The sequence below is a fragment of the Hyperoodon ampullatus genome (genome assembly GCF_949752795.1).
Source record: "Hyperoodon ampullatus genome assembly, chromosome: 3".
Classification (NCBI taxonomy): Eukaryota; Metazoa; Chordata; class Mammalia; order Artiodactyla; family Ziphiidae; genus Hyperoodon; species Hyperoodon ampullatus.
The window spans coordinates 52,560,721-52,579,834 of record NC_136916.1 but is presented as its reverse complement, the minus strand read 5'-3'; the positions used below and the strand labels follow the sequence as shown (position 1 = coordinate 52,579,834).

The following is a 19,114-nucleotide window of genomic DNA, read 5'->3' as shown; positions in this document are numbered from 1 at the left end:
ACTTATGAAACGCTACTGTCCCTGCTGTGTGTCCAGTCATTCCTCCCTTCCTCACAGGCAGAGCCAGCCCTTCATGTTTCCTTTATGGTACCCACACACCTTGTCCACATCTAGCGGACATATGCTTCACTCTGCTGCAGGCCACATCCCACATCTGTTTGCTGAGTTTGGGAGGCTGCTCTTGGGTGGATCTGGGCTCTGTGTACAGGCCTAAGAATAAGCAGTTAAAAAATGGTCCCACTTGCCTGTTTCCCTGGGCCCGAGCCTCCTGCACTGGCAGCTCTCTTCCCTAGGCTGGAAGCAGGAGCCCCGAGCTTGGTCCATGTTATCCCAGCATCAGCAGGCCCTGAATTGTTCATTTGAGACTCCCTGAAGAAAGCCTGTTATCAGCTGAACTTGTTCTCTTTAAGGTTTTGATCTCAATAAAGATGAATGAGTCATTTTTTTTTTTCAAGACATAGGATAAATTTTTATTGAGCCTTTTAGTTTACAACATGAGGTAAAAGGCAAGTCAGTTCTTTTTAAGTGATATTCTACACAGCTGTAGTAAAATATTTTAAACTTCAAGGATTTATAATGGATTACATTTCTTAGAAGTTGGGGTCAAGTAAACAAGTTCTAACTTAACTTCTTGAATTTTCCAGTTGACTCTTCCCTTAAAGTAGTAACCAGTTCTAATTAGACACCTAAGTTTCTTCAAGGCCGTGTTTTATTGTTGCTGATGTCTTTACTATTTCAGTCAATATCCACTAATTCCACTTCAAAAATAAGTTTTGCATTTGGTGGAATTTTGGCATCAGGCTGTCCTTTCTTTCCGTAAGCCCATTCTGGTTCAATCTCCAGTCGAGCCTTTTCTCCTTTACTCATAGTCAAGAGTGCTTCATCCCATCCTCTGATAACTTTGCCTATCCCAACCTTAAAACTTAAAGGCTTGGCATTTTTCTTCTTCTTCGAACTCGTTTGAATATTAGTATCAAAAACAGTCCCATCCTGTAGTGTTCCTGTATACCAGCAGTGAACAATATCTCCCTTTTTGGGAAAGTTGGTTTTATCTCCTTTTTTAAGAACAGATTTTGTATATTTTGGTGGACCCTCATCCAGAGTCTCTTCAGACTTGGTTTCTTTGGGTTTATCTTCATTAAGCTTCACATTTTTCACCTGCTCAGACACTTTGCTTATACTTTCAGTACCCTTGAAACGCTTACTTTCAAAAAGATGGTTATAGGCTGTAACCAAATGGTCCTTGTTAGCTGTCTTGGCCACGTTTTTAATGTTTCCTAATAACTTATGTTCTGCAAGAAACGAATCTGAACCGTGATCCTGCAGAAACTTGATAATGTCCTTCTTAGGGAGCTGCTCGCTGCGCAGCTGCTCCACGGTCCAGGCCCGCTGTGGAACGGCCGCCGCCATCTTCCCCCGCTGCCTCCGCTTTACTCTGAATGAGTCATTTTAAGTGCTTCTGTGTGAGGCTTGGAGAGACATGTAGCCAAGGCCGCAGGGCCAGCCCCTCACCTAATCTTCCAGGAAGAGCTCCTGTAGGGACCCACCTGACGCCAGTCCCCGAGGGACATTCCCAAGAATAATGATAATAAACTGTGCTTGTTCATTTTGTTTATGGCAGTGGGGCTATTTTTCAAAGCACAGCCCACTCAAACAGGTTGGGGCAGGCATGACTGAGAGAAGAGAGGATCAGGGCTGGGAACTCAGGGTTCATGGTGCTATTAAGTTGCAAAGGTCAGACTGGAATGCAGATCTCCAAACGCCAGGCCCTGTTATCTCCACATTCTTACAGCCTTAGACCGCCCTGTAGAGCTGGCCAGGTTTATCTCGGAGACTCTCCCTGCCCTTTAGGCGATCTAGTGCACTGCAGTAGCCAGCCAGGAAACCCCAGCCTCATCGTCAAGCTGAGACCTTCCTCCCCTCGGTGAAAGGCACATGTTCTGAAATTGCCCTTTTCTCCGTCACCTCATCCAATCCCTCACTGTCTTTCTAAATAGATCACAGGTCAAAGGGGAAAGTAATGGAATGTACTACATTTGCATATAGATGTGAATTAACAAATAGTTATTTAATGTGCACATCACATTAAATACTTTGGAATCCCCAAACATAGGCTTCTGGGAGGGTACAAGTTCAAGAGCTATTGCTGGGTGCACAAAATACATTATAAGGTATCTGCTTACCTCTTAAACTCCATCCTTGGGACTTCCCTGGTGGTCCAGCAGTTAAGGCTCTGTGCTCCCAATGCACCGGGCCTGGGTTCGACCTTTAATCTTCCTCAGAGGGATGTTGATTTTCCCTACGGTGCCAACATTTTTTTTTTTTTTTTGCGGTACGCAGGCCTCTCACTGTTGTGGCCTCTCCCGTTGCGGAGCACAGGCTCCGCACGCGCAGGCTCAGCGGCCATGGCTCACGGGCCCAGCCGCTCCACGGCATGTGGGATCTTCCCGGACCAGGGCACGAACCCGTGTCCCCTGCATCAGCAGGCGGACTCCCAACCACTGCGCCACCAGGGAAGCCCAGTGCCAACATTTTAAAATGTTTTTTTCTTAAAACACCTTTAAGCACGTCTGAGGTAAGGAATAGGTGAGTCAGGAGTGATAGTAAGAAATGGGGGGCTTCCCTGGTGGCGCAGTGGTTGAGAGTCCGCCTGCCGATGCAGGGGACACGGGTTCGTGCCCCGGTCCGGGAAGATCCCACATGCTGCGGAGCGGCTGGGCCCGTGAGCCATGGCCGCTGAGCCTGCGCGTCCGGAGCCCGTGCTCTGCAACGGGAGAGGCCACAACAGTGAGAGGCCCGCGTACCGCAAAAAGAAAAAAAAAGAAATGGGGCAGATGGTTGGAGTAAAATGAGGTTCTCTCAACCTGGACCTGGACAGACTCTGTTGGTGCAAGAGGCTGTCTCTGAGGAAGAGCGAGGAATCACACGGAACCCGGTGAACCACAATCTGTGGCTCAGAATCTTTGGTGATACTCAGTTTCAGTCCTGCTGTAGTGGGTGTGTCTGTCGCCAGATGAGCTGGTTTAGAGAAGCCCCACCAGGTCCTCCGGTGAGGCCTGCACTCAGGCCATGCCCCAACCTCCAGAGCCCTCCACGTCCATGCCCTCCCCATCCTCACCTCACCTAACCTCTGCCCTGCAGGTGAGGACTGTTGGCATTTTCAGAGCATCTGAGAGCCCACAGCTGAGAATGAATAGTACGCCTCCTTCCCCAACAGCTGTCCTGTTGGCCTCTTTGCCCCCGCCTCTGATTCAAGAGCCTGTTAAGATCAAGTTTCCTTTTGGTGATAGACGCTCTTCCTCTCGGTGTTGTTGAGCGTTTGTTTTAAAAAAAGGTCGAAAACAACGTCAGCGTCCCCTTTTGTGATTCTCCTGAAGGCTCATCACGATTTAAGCCCCTGCAGCTGACTCCTGTTTGCACCAAGATTCTAGAGTCACCACCACAGTGTATCCTAGAGGGGTGCTTCTCAGATGCTGGAGTGCTCCAGGATTGCTCCAGGGTGTTTGTTAAACACATGTGTTCCTGGGCTGCTCCCCACACCTGCTGAGTCACAATCTCTGCATGGTGGGACCCAGGTTTGTATATTTTTTAACTAGCTGCCCAGGGGGTTCTGTTGTGTAACCGAGGTCAAACCAATGACTTACAGGGGGTGAAAAGGTGGGCTCTGGGTGGGAGGCCTGGGCTATAATCCTGCTCTGCTGAGTGACTTTGGGGGAGTTACTTAACTGATCTGTGCCTCAGTTGTCTCGTCTATGAATTGGGGCTGATAGTACCTCCCTGAGGGATTATTAAAAGGGATGAAAAAGGAAATGCGTGCAAATTGTTTCTAGAACAGCGCCTTCACACAAGTGCTTAGTAAAATTATTCTCAAGCCCCCAACTGGAAGAGCAGGAGCTCCCAGGGTCCTACATGCTGTGTCTCTGACCCCAGAGTCTACCCTTAACCTCCACGGTCCTCTGGGCAGGCACCTGTGTCCTCTTGAAGCATCTGGCCAGTGAGCCACGCTGCAGGATGTCCCCTGCTTGTACTCTCCATCCTTTCTTTCCAGGCTCCCCGTGCAGCCTCTGCACTCTTGTCAGTGTGACACAATACTTGACATAGACTCTGAGTGAGGCTGAACTCTTGCTGGCTGTGTGATCTTGGCCAAGTTAGTTAGCCTCTCTGGGGCTCAGTTTCCTCATCTATAAAATCAGACTCAGAAGGCAACCCAATCATGGGGTTATTGTGAAGACTGTGTACAGGGCTTAGCTCGGTGCCAGCACTAGTCATTGATATATGACATCTCTATATTCATTTATAATAATTAGCCTACACCTTCATCTTTTAGGGCAGCAGTTGGTAAACCACAGCGTGTGTGCAAAATCTGGCCCACCACATATTTTTGTATGGCCTGTGAAGATGAGACAGTTTTTACATTTTTAAATGGTTGAAAAAAAATTAAAGAATAATAATATTTCCTGACACATGAAAATTATATGCAACACAAATTTCAGTGTCCAAAAATAAAGTCTTATTGAAATACACCATGCTCATTTTTTGTATATTATCTGTGGTTACTTTCACTCTACAACAGCAGAGCTGGGTAGTTGTAGAGACCTTATGGCTGGCAAAGCCGGAAATATTTACCCTCTGATCCTTTACACAAAATGTTGGCCAATCTCTGTTCTAGGGAATAAAGGGCTTATTCCAAAGCTTCTGCATAGCCCTAACCTGGGCTGTAAGTAAGGAGGAACCCTCTGAACTTGAGCCACTGGCGGTAAAGAAGAAGCAGTAAAGCTCCCATGTAATTGCCGACCACATTCGAAGGAGCAGTTATGGGGTGTCACTGCAATGTCGTCTTGGACAGTGAGGCAGCTCACAAAGAAAGTGTGGGCAGAAAAGGTAAAAAGAAGATCAGGTTGTTAGCTGGGATTCAGAGAGACTCACCGACCATACTCTCCCAGGAGACACACTTCATCACCCGGCTTCCAGAACTTCTCAGCCTGCCTTGCATCTAGTGGGGCCATGTGATTAACCTGTGGACAAGGACCTGTAAGCACAAGAGCTGTACCAGTTTCCAGAGCACTTCCTTAAAGATAGCTAGCACATGTTCTTCACTCCCTCTTGGCTCTCTCTTTTACCCTGTTGCCTGGGAGATGGCTGGAGTTCTAGCATCCATGTTGGACTATGAAGATAAGGACCACATCCTAGGGATGGTGGAACAGTGATCTGGAAGCAGGCAGGATCCAGAGGACTTTAAGGAACAAGGTCCCCACTCCAGGCCTGAATTGCTTACCTTCAGACTTTTACAAGGGGAAGAAAAAAACTTCTGTTTGCTGAAGTCACTCTTATTTTGGAATTCTTATCGTGAGTCAAACTTAATCCTAACTGATACAGTCCTTAAGGTGTCTTTTGGTGATACCTTCCTCTTTTCTGCCAGTGATTCTCGACTTTCATTTTAATAGACTTTCCCTGTGTCCTAGTGTGGGGAGCTCTGGAGGGGGAGACAGCTATCCCTGCTGATTGAGGAGGTGGGGAAGGAGGGCAGGGGCCAGTGCAGGCTTGCTAAGGGCCCTTCACCTTAGCTGATTCCTGTGCTTACCTCCCTCAGCCTGGGAAAATGATAGCAGTTCCTTCCCTCAGCTTAGCATCAAGACGGGCACATGCAAAGAGGTTTTAATTTATTTTTATTTTTTATTTCTTAAGCCAGCTATATGCATTTTCATCATTTATCCTCTGATAATTACCCAAGTACTGAAGGCAAGCCTTGCCTTATACGATGGGTCACTTCCACCCCTACTTTAAAACGTGTTTTGCCCAATGTCTCACATTGCCTGTAAAGCAAAGAGAAACATCTTTAGTCCAGCCATAAACCCCTTCACCATCTGCCTGAAGCCAACCTCTTCATTTCATCCCCTACCTCTCAGAAAACCGGAAGTGCAGCCGCTGTGAGGTACTTTAATAAAATGTCACCCTTCCAGCAGCATCCTGTTCCACAGGGTATTGTACAGATTGGCCACTAGAGGGACACTTCTCAGAGTCGAAAACGAGAGTGTGTGTGCGTGTGTGTGTGAGAGTGTGTATGAGTGTGTGTGTGTGTGTATGTGAGAGAGAGAGAGAGTGTGTGTGTGTGTGTGTGTGTGACTGTGTGTGTGTGTTTGGGTAGAGGGTGGGCTTCAGGGCTTCATTAGCAGCTTCCTCACCCAAGACCAGGTGGTAGAAGATGCTGACCTGGACTGCGGCCTGCCTTGAGCATTAACTCAGGCAGATTGGATCAAGCCCTGGGGGCCAGGAGGAAGTGGGAGAGAGAACACTGGAAAATCTGGCACAGACCTGCCTTGCTGTCCAAACGCTCTCTACAAATCCAGGCACTGCATAGACTAGGATACATTTTTTGAATTAGGACTCAATTCCTTTACTTTCCGAACTCAGGAATCAAATAGATTTAGATATCACAGTATCCCTCTCTATCTCAACGCACTTTCCAAACTCAGGAATCAAATGGATTAGAATGGTGAGGGATATTTACACTTGACATTTCAGGAGAAAATAATACATTGGGAAGTAAGATAAAATGTTTTCCACTTGATACCCAATGAGTCAGTATTTAATAGAAATATAATCTTTATTAAGTCAAAGATTTCTACCATATCTCCTAGGAAATATAGAATGAATCGAAACTGAAACCTGAAAAATGTAAGGAAGCTGAACTGAAAGGCTGCTAAGGATACAAAAACAAAGCGAGAGTTTTCCTGGCTGCAGACCGTGCCGCCCTCCCCAGGTGACCAGTGGTGGAGAAAGGCCAGCCTTTCCCAAAGTCAGAGCGGTGGATGAGCCTAGAGCCTGCCCCACCTGTGCAGGTGTGGCCTCTCATTCCATGTTTTCCTTTGGTTTCTGTTAACATTTGAACCCTCTGCAGGTGAGAGGCTAACTGGAGGGTGCTCTCCGGAGCAGCCAAGGCTAAGGGCCAAAGACCACATAGCAGGTCCTGTGTCTAGAGCAGCACTCTGTGGCTTTGCATGGGGGCCGGCGGCAGCAGCGGCGGGTTCAGTGTCCAGACTACATCTCTCAGACTGCCAGCTGCTCTTGGTGGTAGTCTGCCTCTGAGAAGCACCGGCAGAAGCCAGAAGCAGGAGAAGAAACCGGCCTATGTCATCTCTTGCTCTTGGTGGGGCCTCTAGCAGCATTAGCAGTGGTGAGCAGGGTGATGAGCAGCCCCATCAGTGGCAGCAAGTGGCAAGGAGTCCAGCAGGCCAACAGCAGTGAGGGCTGGTGGGCTCCAGCATCCTGATGTCTGGGTCATCCCTCCTCCCTGTGTTCCCCCTACCCCTTCAATATCTTTGCAACTAGTTCTCTCTGCCTGAAATAGGCAGAGCAGGTATTGATTTCCCACCTAGACCTTGCTAATACAGATGTCAGATTAAACAGTCCAAAACCTGGATGCTGTGGACAGGACAAAGGGCATGGGTGTAGACCCAAACTGGGCAGAAAAGTGAGGAAATGCAAGGTGGAAGGCATACTGGACCAGGAGGACAGCCACCTGAAAGAAGTTTCCTCTGCTGTTCACAGGCCAGTGAGTGAGCACTGGATGGTCAGCCAGGTGTCAGATCAGCCCAAGTGTAATATTAGGGACTATTCCGAGAAGAGGTTCAGAAGAAAGAGGGAGGAATGGAGAAGACACAGTGACAGTGGGTGAAAGAGAGGGGCCGCTAAGAGGTGAAGGGGTGGCCAGATTCCCAAAGACACTGCCATTTCACTGCGTGGCTTAGAGCTGGCCTCGTAGCATAGAGTGATGAGAAAACTGGCTTTCAGGCTGAAGACCACACATTGGAGTTAAGGTGGATTTGATAATACGCTCTACTTTGATGATATCTTAAAGTGGATTTGATGAGACTTTAAGAAATCCAGACCTTGTTTGGGCCGTAAGTTTGGTGTTACCTCAATAGAAGTTCTTTCCTTTCTCAGTGTTTCTCAGTCCCTAGGTTGGACTTGCTTCTAACAAATGACATGCTGTAAAGGTGGTGGGATGTCAACTCAAAGAACAGGTTACAATAGGCTGTGATTTCTGTCTTGCTAGTGCCATCTCTCTTTGGCTCTTCTCACTCGCTGGTTCCAACGCCGTTGTGAGCTGCCCTATGGTGAGGCCCACGTGACAGGAAACTGAAGGTGGCCACCGACCAACAGCTCACAGGGAACTGAATCTTTCTAACAGCCTCATGAGGAGATACCCTCCCAGCTGAATCCTGAAAAGTCTGCAGCCCCAGCTGACATCTTGATTATAGAGAACCCAGCGAAGCCACACCCAGATTCCTGACACATAGAAACTATGCAATAATAAATGTTGTTGTAAACCTCTGAGTTGTGGGGTAATTTGTTACACAGCTTAGATAGCTGATACAGATACTCTACCCTGAGTCTAGCGAAGATGAGGGCTGCTTGCCCCTTCCCCCTCTATCTGCAGATCCAGAGCATGGGCCCCATTCAGCAGTGGATGGACAGAGACAGATGACCAATGACTCACTTGAAGACTGACACCAAGGAGAGGCAGGATGCTTTGAAAGGAGGAGAAACATAGGAAATAAATAAAGTAAGATGGAGCAGTGGGGGTGCAGGGAAGGGGAAAGTGGAGGAGACGTTTCAGGAAGAAGTGTCCCTGACAGCTGAGAGCTAGGCTTACACCTGTTAGAGGGGCTGGGGTAGAGGTGAGCATACATCAGGCCTGAATCTCAGCCACAAATCTCTCTATATAGAGAGAAAAGTCTAAAAAGGTATATGCCAGTCTCTTCACAGTGGAGACCTCCGGCAGATGGGATTAGAGAGGACCTTTTTCTTTCTACTTTGTATATTTCCATCTTATTTAATGATTTTAAAAGTTCTTATACTATTTTTATAATCACAAAAATGATATTATTGAAACTATAGAAACCCCTTGAAATTTTGATTTGGATTGCATTAAATTTCTACATTAATTTGATAAAGACTTATCTCTAGAATAATTTATCTTCTCATCCTATACATGGTATACAGTGTTACTTTTATTTGGTTTTTTTTTTTTGTATTTATTTATTTATTTGGCTGCACCAGGTCTTAGTTGTGGCATGCAGATTTTCCTTCTGGCACATAGGATCTTTAGTTGCGGCATGTGGACTCTTAGTTGCAGCATGTGAAATCTAGTTCCCTGACCAGGGATCAAACCTGGGCCCCCGGCATTGAGAGTGCAGAGTCTTAGCCATTGGACCATCAGGGAGCTCCCCAGTGTTACTTTTATAGTTTCCAGTAACATTTGGTTACCCTGGCTTGTGCCGCGCGGGTGCATGTAAGAACAGAATAACTCTAAAATATATCAAGTGCCTTCCCTGTGTTTCCCATTGTTTATTCATAGACCTCACTTTAATACTAGGACTAGGAAATAGGTATTTATAGATGAGGAAACAGGCTCTGGACTTGCTGGGAACTGGGCTCCCAGTCTGGATACAGATGAAACAGAATCATGAGCTTTTCTCCAGGTTCCCTGTACTCTAAAGTACATAAACTGGGTGTAGACGAGATAAACTGTATGATATCTATTACATAGTTCATGCAGTTCTTTGAGCAACTAATTACAACCTAGAATATACAACAAAAGCATACATTAGTATGAAGTTGTAAATTGTCCCTTAAAATATTAAAACTTAAAATATTAAAACTAAGTTCATTCTATTGACTGTACTAGCCTATGTGAAATACTTATTTCAAGGATCCAGAATTTTAATCAGCATTAAAAGTAATCATCCTCAAGCACTTTCGGAATGTAACATAAATTTTTCCATTTCACACACCAGTAATCATTTTTCTTTAAAGTTATTTGTTTTTAATGGGTATAAAGATTTTTTTTTTTGGAACAGGCTTTCTTTTTTAAAAAATTTTTATTGGAGTATAGTTGATTTACAATGTTGTGTTAGTTTCAGGTGTACAGCAAAGTGAATCAGTTATACATATACATATATCCACTCCTTTTTTAGATGGAACAAGCTCTCTTGAAGAAACTTAGGACCAGACGGGTCTCTTTTCTCTTGGAGGCTCTAAGCCAGTTTCAGAGACGATCTTAGTGGGGTCAGGGAGAGCAGGCACTCTGGAGTCAGAGGGAACTAGGTTTGAATCCCACTTGGCCATTTCTTACTATGTGTCCTTGAGCAACTTATTTAACTTCTTTATCAGTCAGGAAAATATAAACCCACTGCCTGGGCTTCCCTGGTGGCGCAGTGGTTGAGAGTCCGCCTGCCAGTGCAGGGGACACAGGCTCGTGCCCCAGTCCGGGAAGATCCCACACGCCGCGGAGCGGCTGGGCCCGTGAGCCATGGCCGCTGAGCCTGCGCGTCCGGAGCCTGTGCTCCGCAACGGGAGAGGCCACAACAGTGAGAGGCCCGCATACCGCAAAAAAAAAAAAAAAAAAAAAAAAAAATGCTGGAGAGGGTGTGGAGAAAAGGGAACCCTCTTGCACTGTTGGTGGGAATGTAAATTGATACAGCTACTATGGAGAACAGTATGGAGGTTCCTCAAAAAATTAAAAATAGAACTACCATACGACCCAGCAATCCCACTACTGGGCAAATACTCTGAGAAAACCACAATTCAAAAAGAGTCATGTGGGTTTCCCTGGTGGTGCAGTGGTTGAGAGTCCACCTGCCGATGCAGGGGACACGGGTTCGTGCCCCGGTCCGGGAGGATCCCACATGCCGCGGGGCGGCTGGGCCACAGAGCCATGGCCGCTGAGCCTGCGCGTCCGGAGCCTGTGCTCCACAATGGGAGAAGCCACAACAGTGAGAGGCCCGCGTACCGCAAAAAAAAAAAAAAAAAGAGTCATGTACCACAATGTTCATTGCAGTACTATTTACAATAGCCAGGACATGGAAGCAACCTAAGTGTCCATCAACAGATGAATGGATAAAGAAGATGTGGCACATATATACAATGGAATATTACTCCGCCATAAAAAGAAACGAAATTCAGTTATTTGTAGTGAGGTGGATGGACCTAGAGACTGTCATACACAGTGAAGTAAGTCAGAAAGAAAAAAACAAATACCATATGCTAATACATATATATGGAATCTAAAAAAAAAAAAAAAAAGGTTCTGAAGAACCTAGGGACAGGACAGGAATAGACACAGACATAGAGAATGGACTTGAGGACACAGGGCAGGGGAAGGGTAAGCCGGGATGAAGTGAGATAGTGGCATGGACATATATACACTACCAAATGTAAAATAGCTAGCTAGTGGGAAGCAGCCACATAGCACAGGGAGATCTGCTCGGTGCTTTGTGACCACCTAGAGGGGTGGGATAGGGAGGGTGGGAGGGAGACGCAAGAGGGAGGAGATAGGGGATATATGTATACGTATAGCTGATTCACTTTGTTATACAGCAGAAACTAACACACCATTGTAAAGCAGTATACTCCAATAAAGATGTTTAAAAAAATTAAAATATTCAACAATATGATAATGGATAAGTAAGTTATGGAACACCCACTCAGTAGAACTCACAAATTCACTAATAATTTGAATTAACATGGGTCTTTCTTAGGTTATAATGTTAAGCTGAAAAACAGATGTCCAGAATTGAGTAAACTGATGGACAACTATATAATAAAAAGCCTCTGTGTCAATAGTTTTCTTTATATGAAGAGATTTTCAGTAATTTAGTTTTCTTTCTCAACTCAAGTTTTTTGTAATGAACATTTGTTTCTTTCATGATCAGAAAAATAAAGCAACTTTTTCTATGTATATTCATAAAATCCCACTCTGCACAATAAATAATTTATCTCAGTAAAAAAAAATCATTTCCCAATATACATTGAAAAGAAATATCAAATGAGATTTTGAGTCTTATCTAGTGATTTAAATCAATGAGGATAGAAAATAAGATCATTCAGACCCAAACTCATTTTGTCTTCAATAACAATTTGTTTGAAACTAAAAAAAAAAAAAAGAAAAAAATGAAATGCCAATAGTTATCTTTGAGTGTGGGACTTATAAGTAATTTAAAATTTCCTCTTTGTTAATCTACATTTTTTTAAATGTATACCAAACATATTTAGTTATCAAATTAAATTTAAGAAGTATGATTGTCTTTGTCTGTTTGTGTGCTATAAAAAAGGTACCAAAGACCAGGTAGCTTATAAACATCAAACATTTATTTCTCATAGTTCTGGAGGCTGGGAAGTCCAAGACCAAGGTGCCTACAGATTCAGTGACTGGTGAGAGCCCAATTCCTGGTCCATAGATGGCTGTCTTCTCACCAGGTCCTCAACAAGGAGGAAGGGGTAAGAGAGTTCTCTAGGGTCTGTTTTATAAGGGCAGTAATCCAGTTCATGAGGGCTCGGCCTTCATGACCTAATCACCTCCCAAAGGCCCCATCTCCTACTACTACCATCACATTTGGGGACTAAGTTTCAGCATATGAATTTTGTGGGACACAAACATTCAGCTTATCACAATGACTTTATAGAAAGGAATGGAAAAGCTATGGGGAAGCAGAGTCTCATGTCGGGTGGGGAGAAGGGTGTTGGCAAGCCCAGTTCCCAAGTCTTTGCACAGACATAAGATAAAATTGCATAATTTATCAATATCTATTTGTTGGTTGACTTGTGTAAATCATAAGGAAGAAATCAGAGGAGGAAATGTCTGAGGTGCACATAAGGAAACCATCCTTGAGTCTTTACCTTCATGTTTCACTGCAAAGCATCTTATAGGGCTCTGCATATAGTCTTAGATAAAACACATCTTTCATGTGTTTATCTAATGAGGAAGAGAGAAATTTTAAGTGGTAGCCCTTCAAAGAGAGGGCTTATAAAATGCAGTATAAGTTAAATATTTGTATTCTGGCAGGGGCTTTTATTTTTCTGAAAGAAAAGATAGAAAAACAGAGCAAACCTCATCCACTGTGACACTCCCCAAACGAGTTTTAATCTTCACTCTTCCAAAGAAAAAATTTCCACAGTTTAGTCCTTTCTCCATTACATTTTGAGGGCCTTTGATCTCCTCAAATCCACCCTTTAGGAATAACCAACTAATTAATCTTCTCCCAGAAGCAGGTGCTTTGGAAAAAATGATAATTAGGAGGTGAGCAAAAAAGCTTTCATCTCAAATATTTACTAATGAGTAAGAATGTTCATCTTACCTCAAAGAACGGAGACAGACCCCAGAAGACCACAGAGTTCATCCACCGCAGGTCTGGCTGCACAAAGCTCTTCTTGAGTTTTTTCTTTTTCATCTAAATTTCTCATTATAGCATTATGTTTTGGTAAGCGCTGGATTTTTGAAGTGGTCTTTGTTTTGAGTTAAGGTTTGTAATTCTAATTGTAACGATCAAGCCAGGCGACACCACGCTGCCAGATGAGAATGATCACATCGACTACCATACCTAATTGGGTAGCACCTGCTAACCAGTTGGGTGGCCCCAGGAAGAGACCTGTCACCCCCCACAAGGCCCAAAGATGGGGTAAGGGTGGGGTGGGAATGCAAAGGGTGGGGAGCAGGGGGAGGTAGAAAATGATGTAAACCATACAGAGTGGGAGGAACTCCTAGCCTTCTGAACATTTAAAAAATTAATTATTTTTTGAATGGATAATGCATGCATGAGGCCCAAAATTGAAAAGGTACAAAGGGACATACAATGGAGCTAAATGTATTTCATGCAGGCACGTTGCCTGTGGCTATGCACGTAGTTCACTGCACAACTCCTGGGAACCCCGTTCCCATAGTTTAAAATTTTTGTGTACTTATTTTTTCAAGATAAACTCTGTTTTCTTACTATATAAACAATACATCTTCTTGAAAACACTGAAAAGTCCAAAGCCAGTAAAAATAAACTGTCATCTGAGCCAACTAGCGATAACATCTGCCTGCATTTGAATGCAGTTTCTCTCAGTTCTTTTAAAAACACACACATTTGCTAAGTGCATTAAACAACACAATTGCATTAACTAATTACATTTGTCCTCCCATCTGCTAGTCACTTTAGCATCCTCCCAAAACCCAACTGTAGCCAAGGCCCAGAGAAGACTTTGTTTCACACAAATAAAATAATATTTAGATTGGGGATGCCTCGCATAGTCCAATCTTCCAATTGTTCTGTCCTGATACATGCTCCCCAACTCCAGTCCTGTGACTGTCCGGGAGATGGAGGTGGGGCTTCAAGGTAGGGTTAGCACACCTCAGGACTTTCTGGCAGTTTTAAGCAACGACTGGACAAAACCTATCCCTTCTTAGCCTTCTGGGGTTTTAAAAGGGAGTGGCTACCAAATGCCACAGGTCCATGAAAAGGTTTTCAACTATTCAGATCGTGAAAACAAAAGGACAAAGCAACATTTTTCAAGGAGTTAAATTTATTCAATATAAAAGGATTGTCTTTCATAACGTCCTACTTTTTGGTGTTAAAATAGGTTTTTCTTTTAGAGACAGTGAAAGTGTAAAACCGATTTTCTTAACAATAGCCCAAAGTTGGCAACTCTATATCAGTGCTCCAAATTATTTTTGAAGTTGTAATGACCTGTGAAATCATTGAATTCCATAGGAACCTCTTATTGGTTGAAACCATTCTAGGGAACGCTCTTATGTATTCACTTGCCAGGCTCACCCAAGGCACTCCGTATATGTTTGTCAAGTCACTGTTCACAAAGCCAGTGGGGGTGAGGCTGGGATGGGGAGAGGGGAATTAACTGGGCTGAGGCTCCCTGAAACACTAGGTCTGAGAAAGTTATTCACATTTGCTGCAATGACATTATTGCCCACCCCAAAAGAGGTGCTTTAAAGTCTTTATATCTCTGAATTGCTCCTGAGGACATTATAAATATCAATCAGTATTCTCATTTTATGGAAGAGGAAATGAGGACTCTCAGAGATTAAATTGCCCCAAACCACACAGCTGCAGAGTTTAGATTGGAACCCAGGCTAGTTGGACATCAGAGACCTGACATCTCCCCTACCCCACATCCAGATCACAGACCACCATTTGAGGACCCCTGAAATCTGAAATTTTCTATATCCACCTCCTTCTCCTAAAACAAGAAAAATGTTAAAGGAGAGGAAAGAGGGGTGCCTTCTTAATTCTCAGTACCACTTTGGTTGATGACTCTGAGCACCTTAGACCTGAGTCATAATGGCTCCATTTAAAAATCAAATTGAAGAAAAATCATAAAGAGCTAATCCAATTTTATGCAAATGTAGAAGATGAATTATCTCTATTCACCCCTAGGTTTCCTTTCTGCATTTTTCCCCTCTCTAAATTTACTGGCTTGCACCCAAGCAGCCTCAATTTGATTTAACAGAATCCCTTAAGGCTGAGTCATAAATGTTTATTCACAATTGTACGTGCAAAGCACACAGATTTGAGCTTCTTGAACTTTAAGGTGCAAACAAATCACCCATGAATCTGGTAAGCGTGCGGAGTCTGATTCAGTGGGTCTGGGGTAGGGCCTGAGAGTCTGCATTTCTAAAAAACGCCTAGTAGATGCTGAAGCTACTGGTCCTTGGAGAACCCGTTGAGCAGTGAGACTTTAGGTGATAATAATTTTCCTAACTAGGTACTTTCTGAGCTGTGCCCCACAATTAAACCTTCTTTCAGGGAAGATTGTCTGTCATGAGCTCCATCCTGAGCTCTGTGAAATGAGAAGCTGTGTGCCCTCTCAGAGGAGCTTGGAGGCTCAGCAAACAATTGCGCGGTTTCTTTTTTTACGTAAGGAGAACTTCCCGGCTTTTGAAACCACATTAAGTCAGCTGTCAGCTTGAATTCTACATAAAGATGGCTCTTAGTGGAACCTCCACATTCACATTTGCCTCAAATACATAATTTAATTGTGAATTAGAAGAACCTAGGGGCAGGACAGGAATAAAGACGCAGACTTAGAGAATGGACTTGAGGACACGGGGAGGAGGAAGGATAAGCTGGGATGAAGTGAGAGAGTGGTATGGACTTACATATACTACTAAATGTAAAATAGATAGCTAGCGGGAAGCAGCCACATAGCACAGGGAGATCAGCTCGGTGCTTTGTGACCACCTAGAGGGGTGGGATAGGGAGGGCGGGAGGGAGATGCAAGAGGGAGGAGACATGGGGATATATGTATATGTAGAGCTGATTCACTTTGTTATAAAGCAGAAACTAACACACCATTGTAAAGCAATTATACTCCAATAAAGATGTTAAAAAAAAAAAAGAATGTGCAAGCTAGGCTTATCCATCTATGTGGTGGGTTATAGTTTAGATAATTCTTGTATTTGTGCTAGGCCTTCTTTCTTTTTTTTTATACTCAAAGTTTAACAGTTTATTCAATACTTAAATAAATATGTCACATAGTAAGTACAATTGGAATTAACTGGTTTGGAAAAAAACACATGTCTCTGGGTAAGAAAACTACTCAACTATTAGGAGCAGAAACATGCTAACATGCAAGAAAATAGTGACCTGCAGAGTACAAGGCCTTATTTCTTTATTTAGGATTACAGAATTAGATGCTGGAAAGAACTGCAGAGGTCATCTAGCATCACTTTACAGAACTGTGGTACAGAGAAGGTGACTGACTTGTCTGAGGAGACACAGCATCCAGGCTGTGCCAGAAGCCAGAACTCAGCCAAAGGCTCTGGGAATATGGGCCAGGTGCCCCGAACCAATTGGTGTAGGCAGTCCAGGGCCCTCAAGCTCTCCACTTCTGCATCCTTAAATATTTCCTATGTGGTGTCTTTGACATACCCACCTACATCTTCTTTATGTACTTTTTAAGAGCCTACAGACTACAAGGGGTGTCAGGAAGACCACCTGTTTATTAGTGAAGGTCGGGACACAGTACCAGATAATCTCAAGCTTGGCTGCTGAGGCTGGTGTCAGTGGCTGCCATGTCTGAGGTCTCAGAGGTGGGAAAGTCTGGGAAAGAGAAGACAGTAAAGGAACCCATGCTGCTGCCTAGGTGAGTAGAAAGCATGCATGAGGCTGGCTGACCACATGCCCGCACATTTTAGCCTCGTGAACTTTAGCACAGGAGGAATCAGTCTAATGAGCTTCCACTCGTTATGAATTAGAACATTCCCAGAACATGAGCAATGGTATTCTGGTAGGTTCTATGTTTAGCACTACATGTCAGGATATCTGGCAACTACTTTTCAGAGTTTAAAAAAGAAAGTGCTTGCGAAAGAGAATTGCCTTGTGACTGAAGCAACTTTCAAATAATTTTTAACCCTCAGACTATTTTTTTCTCTTTGGCAATTATATAATTGTCTGCTGCCTGTGAAATAAATACTAAGTTTTCCTTCCTCCCTCCTTCCTTCCCTCCTTCCTTCCCCCCTTCCCTCCTTCCTTCCTTCCTTCCTTCTTTCCTTCCTTCCTCCTTCTTTTCCATCTGTCCATCTGTTCATCCATCTTTCTTTAGGTAATTTGGAATTGTCTATAAATATAGATGTGCTGGGAAGCAAAGGTTAACCTGCATGACATGCATGGAGCTACAGTTTTTAGAAAACTAGAATTTAACAAAACACTCTTAAAAACTCTTCTCAAAGTATCTCCCATAGAACACGGATTCCATAGGGTGTGCTGGTAAAACCAATCAAAGGAAGAGATCCTGCGCTCTTATTTAATTGGGGAAGTGTCCTAAATGTTACATGTGGAATCTATCTCTTATAGATTTACAAGGCCCATTATTATATTGAAATCTCTGAGAAGTACTTAGGTAATAAAACATTTACATTTTGCTTAAACTTAAAATATGATCTGTGGGGCTTCCCTGGTGGCGCAGTGGTCGAGAATCTGCCTGCTAATGCAGAGGACACGGGTTTGAGCCCTGGTCTGGGAGGATCCCACATGCCACGGAGCAACCAGGCCCGTGAGCCACAACTACTGAGCCTGCGCGTCTGGAGCCTGTGCTCCGCAACAAGAGAGGCCGCGATAGTGAGAGGCCTGCACACCGCAATGAAGAGTGGCCCCCGCTTGCCACAACTAGAGAAAGCCCTCGCACAGAAATGAAGACTGAACACAGCCATAAGTAAATAAATAAATAAATAAATAAATAAATAAATAAAAGCCAAGCATTTGAAGCCCTTAAAAAAAAAAAAAAGACTAAAGGGAAAAAACTGCACAGTATTGTACTCTAAGTAGTAGGTTTGTTTAAAAAAAAAAAAAAAGAGGGGCTTCCCTGGTGGCACAGTGGTTGAGAGTCCGCCTGCCGATGTAGGGGACACAGGTTCGTGCCCTGGTCCGGGAAGATCCCACATGCCGCTCCGCGGCTGGGCCCATGAGCCATGGCCGCTGGGCCTGCGCGTCTGGAGCCTGTGCTCCACAACGGGAGAGGCCACGGCAGGGAGAGGCCCGCGTACCACAAAAAAAAAAAAAAAAAAAGAAAATATGATCTGTGGAGTTGGTCAGCTGAATGTTTGAATTGTTTTCTTCCTGGACTCTGATAAGTACTGAAATGAACAGAGTAAGTTAAGCATTTAGAAACTTTAGAGAAATTTGACAGAATAATGTTTGTTGATCATAACAATAAAAGAAATCAAGTCTCTGTGTGCCTTTTAAATTTCATTTATTTGGTGATTTGTTTTATTATATTTGACAAAAAATGGCCTGTGAACAATTGGAAATAAAAGAAAAGTGGGGCTTCCCTGGTGGCACAGTGGTTAAGAATCCACCTGCCAATGCAGGGGACACAGGTTCAAGCCCTGGTCTGGGAAGATCCCACATGCCGCAGAGCAACTAAGCCCATGCACCACAACTACTGAGCCCGCGTGCTGCAACAACTGAAGCCCATGTGTCTAGAGCCTGTGCTCCGCAACAAGAGAAGCCACCGCAATGAGAAGCCCACGCACTGCAAGGAAGAGTAGCCCCCACTTGCTGCAACTACAGAAAGCCAGCGTGCAGCAATGAAGACCCAACATAGCCTAAAATAAAATAAATAAATATTTTTAAAAAGTGGTTTTACATCACAGAGAGTTTGAGAAGCTTTGGTTTAAACCAATTTTTCCAGACCTATTTGACCAAAGAAACCCTATTATAGGTCACCCTCTTAGTAGCCTGAGGAACTAGAGTTTTGCAAACTGTATTTTGGGAAATGGTCTGCAGAAATTTAACCATGCATAATTTAATCTTTAATAATTTCAAAAGCACTTCAG

At 44.0% G+C, this 19,114-nt stretch overlaps 1 protein-coding gene across 1 annotated transcript; it reads right to left on the bottom strand.

Annotated features, from left to right (window-relative positions):
- Positions 1 to 461: 461 nt before the first annotated feature.
- Positions 462 to 1,428, bottom strand: LOC307050501 (peptidyl-prolyl cis-trans isomerase FKBP3). Its single transcript, XM_079700588.1, has one exon. The coding sequence runs from the start codon at positions 1,408 to 1,410 to the stop codon at positions 736 to 738; it is 675 nt and encodes a 224-aa protein (XP_079556714.1). The 5' UTR covers positions 1,411 to 1,428; the 3' UTR covers positions 462 to 735.
- Between the last annotated feature and the right edge of the window lie 17,686 nt (positions 1,429 to 19,114).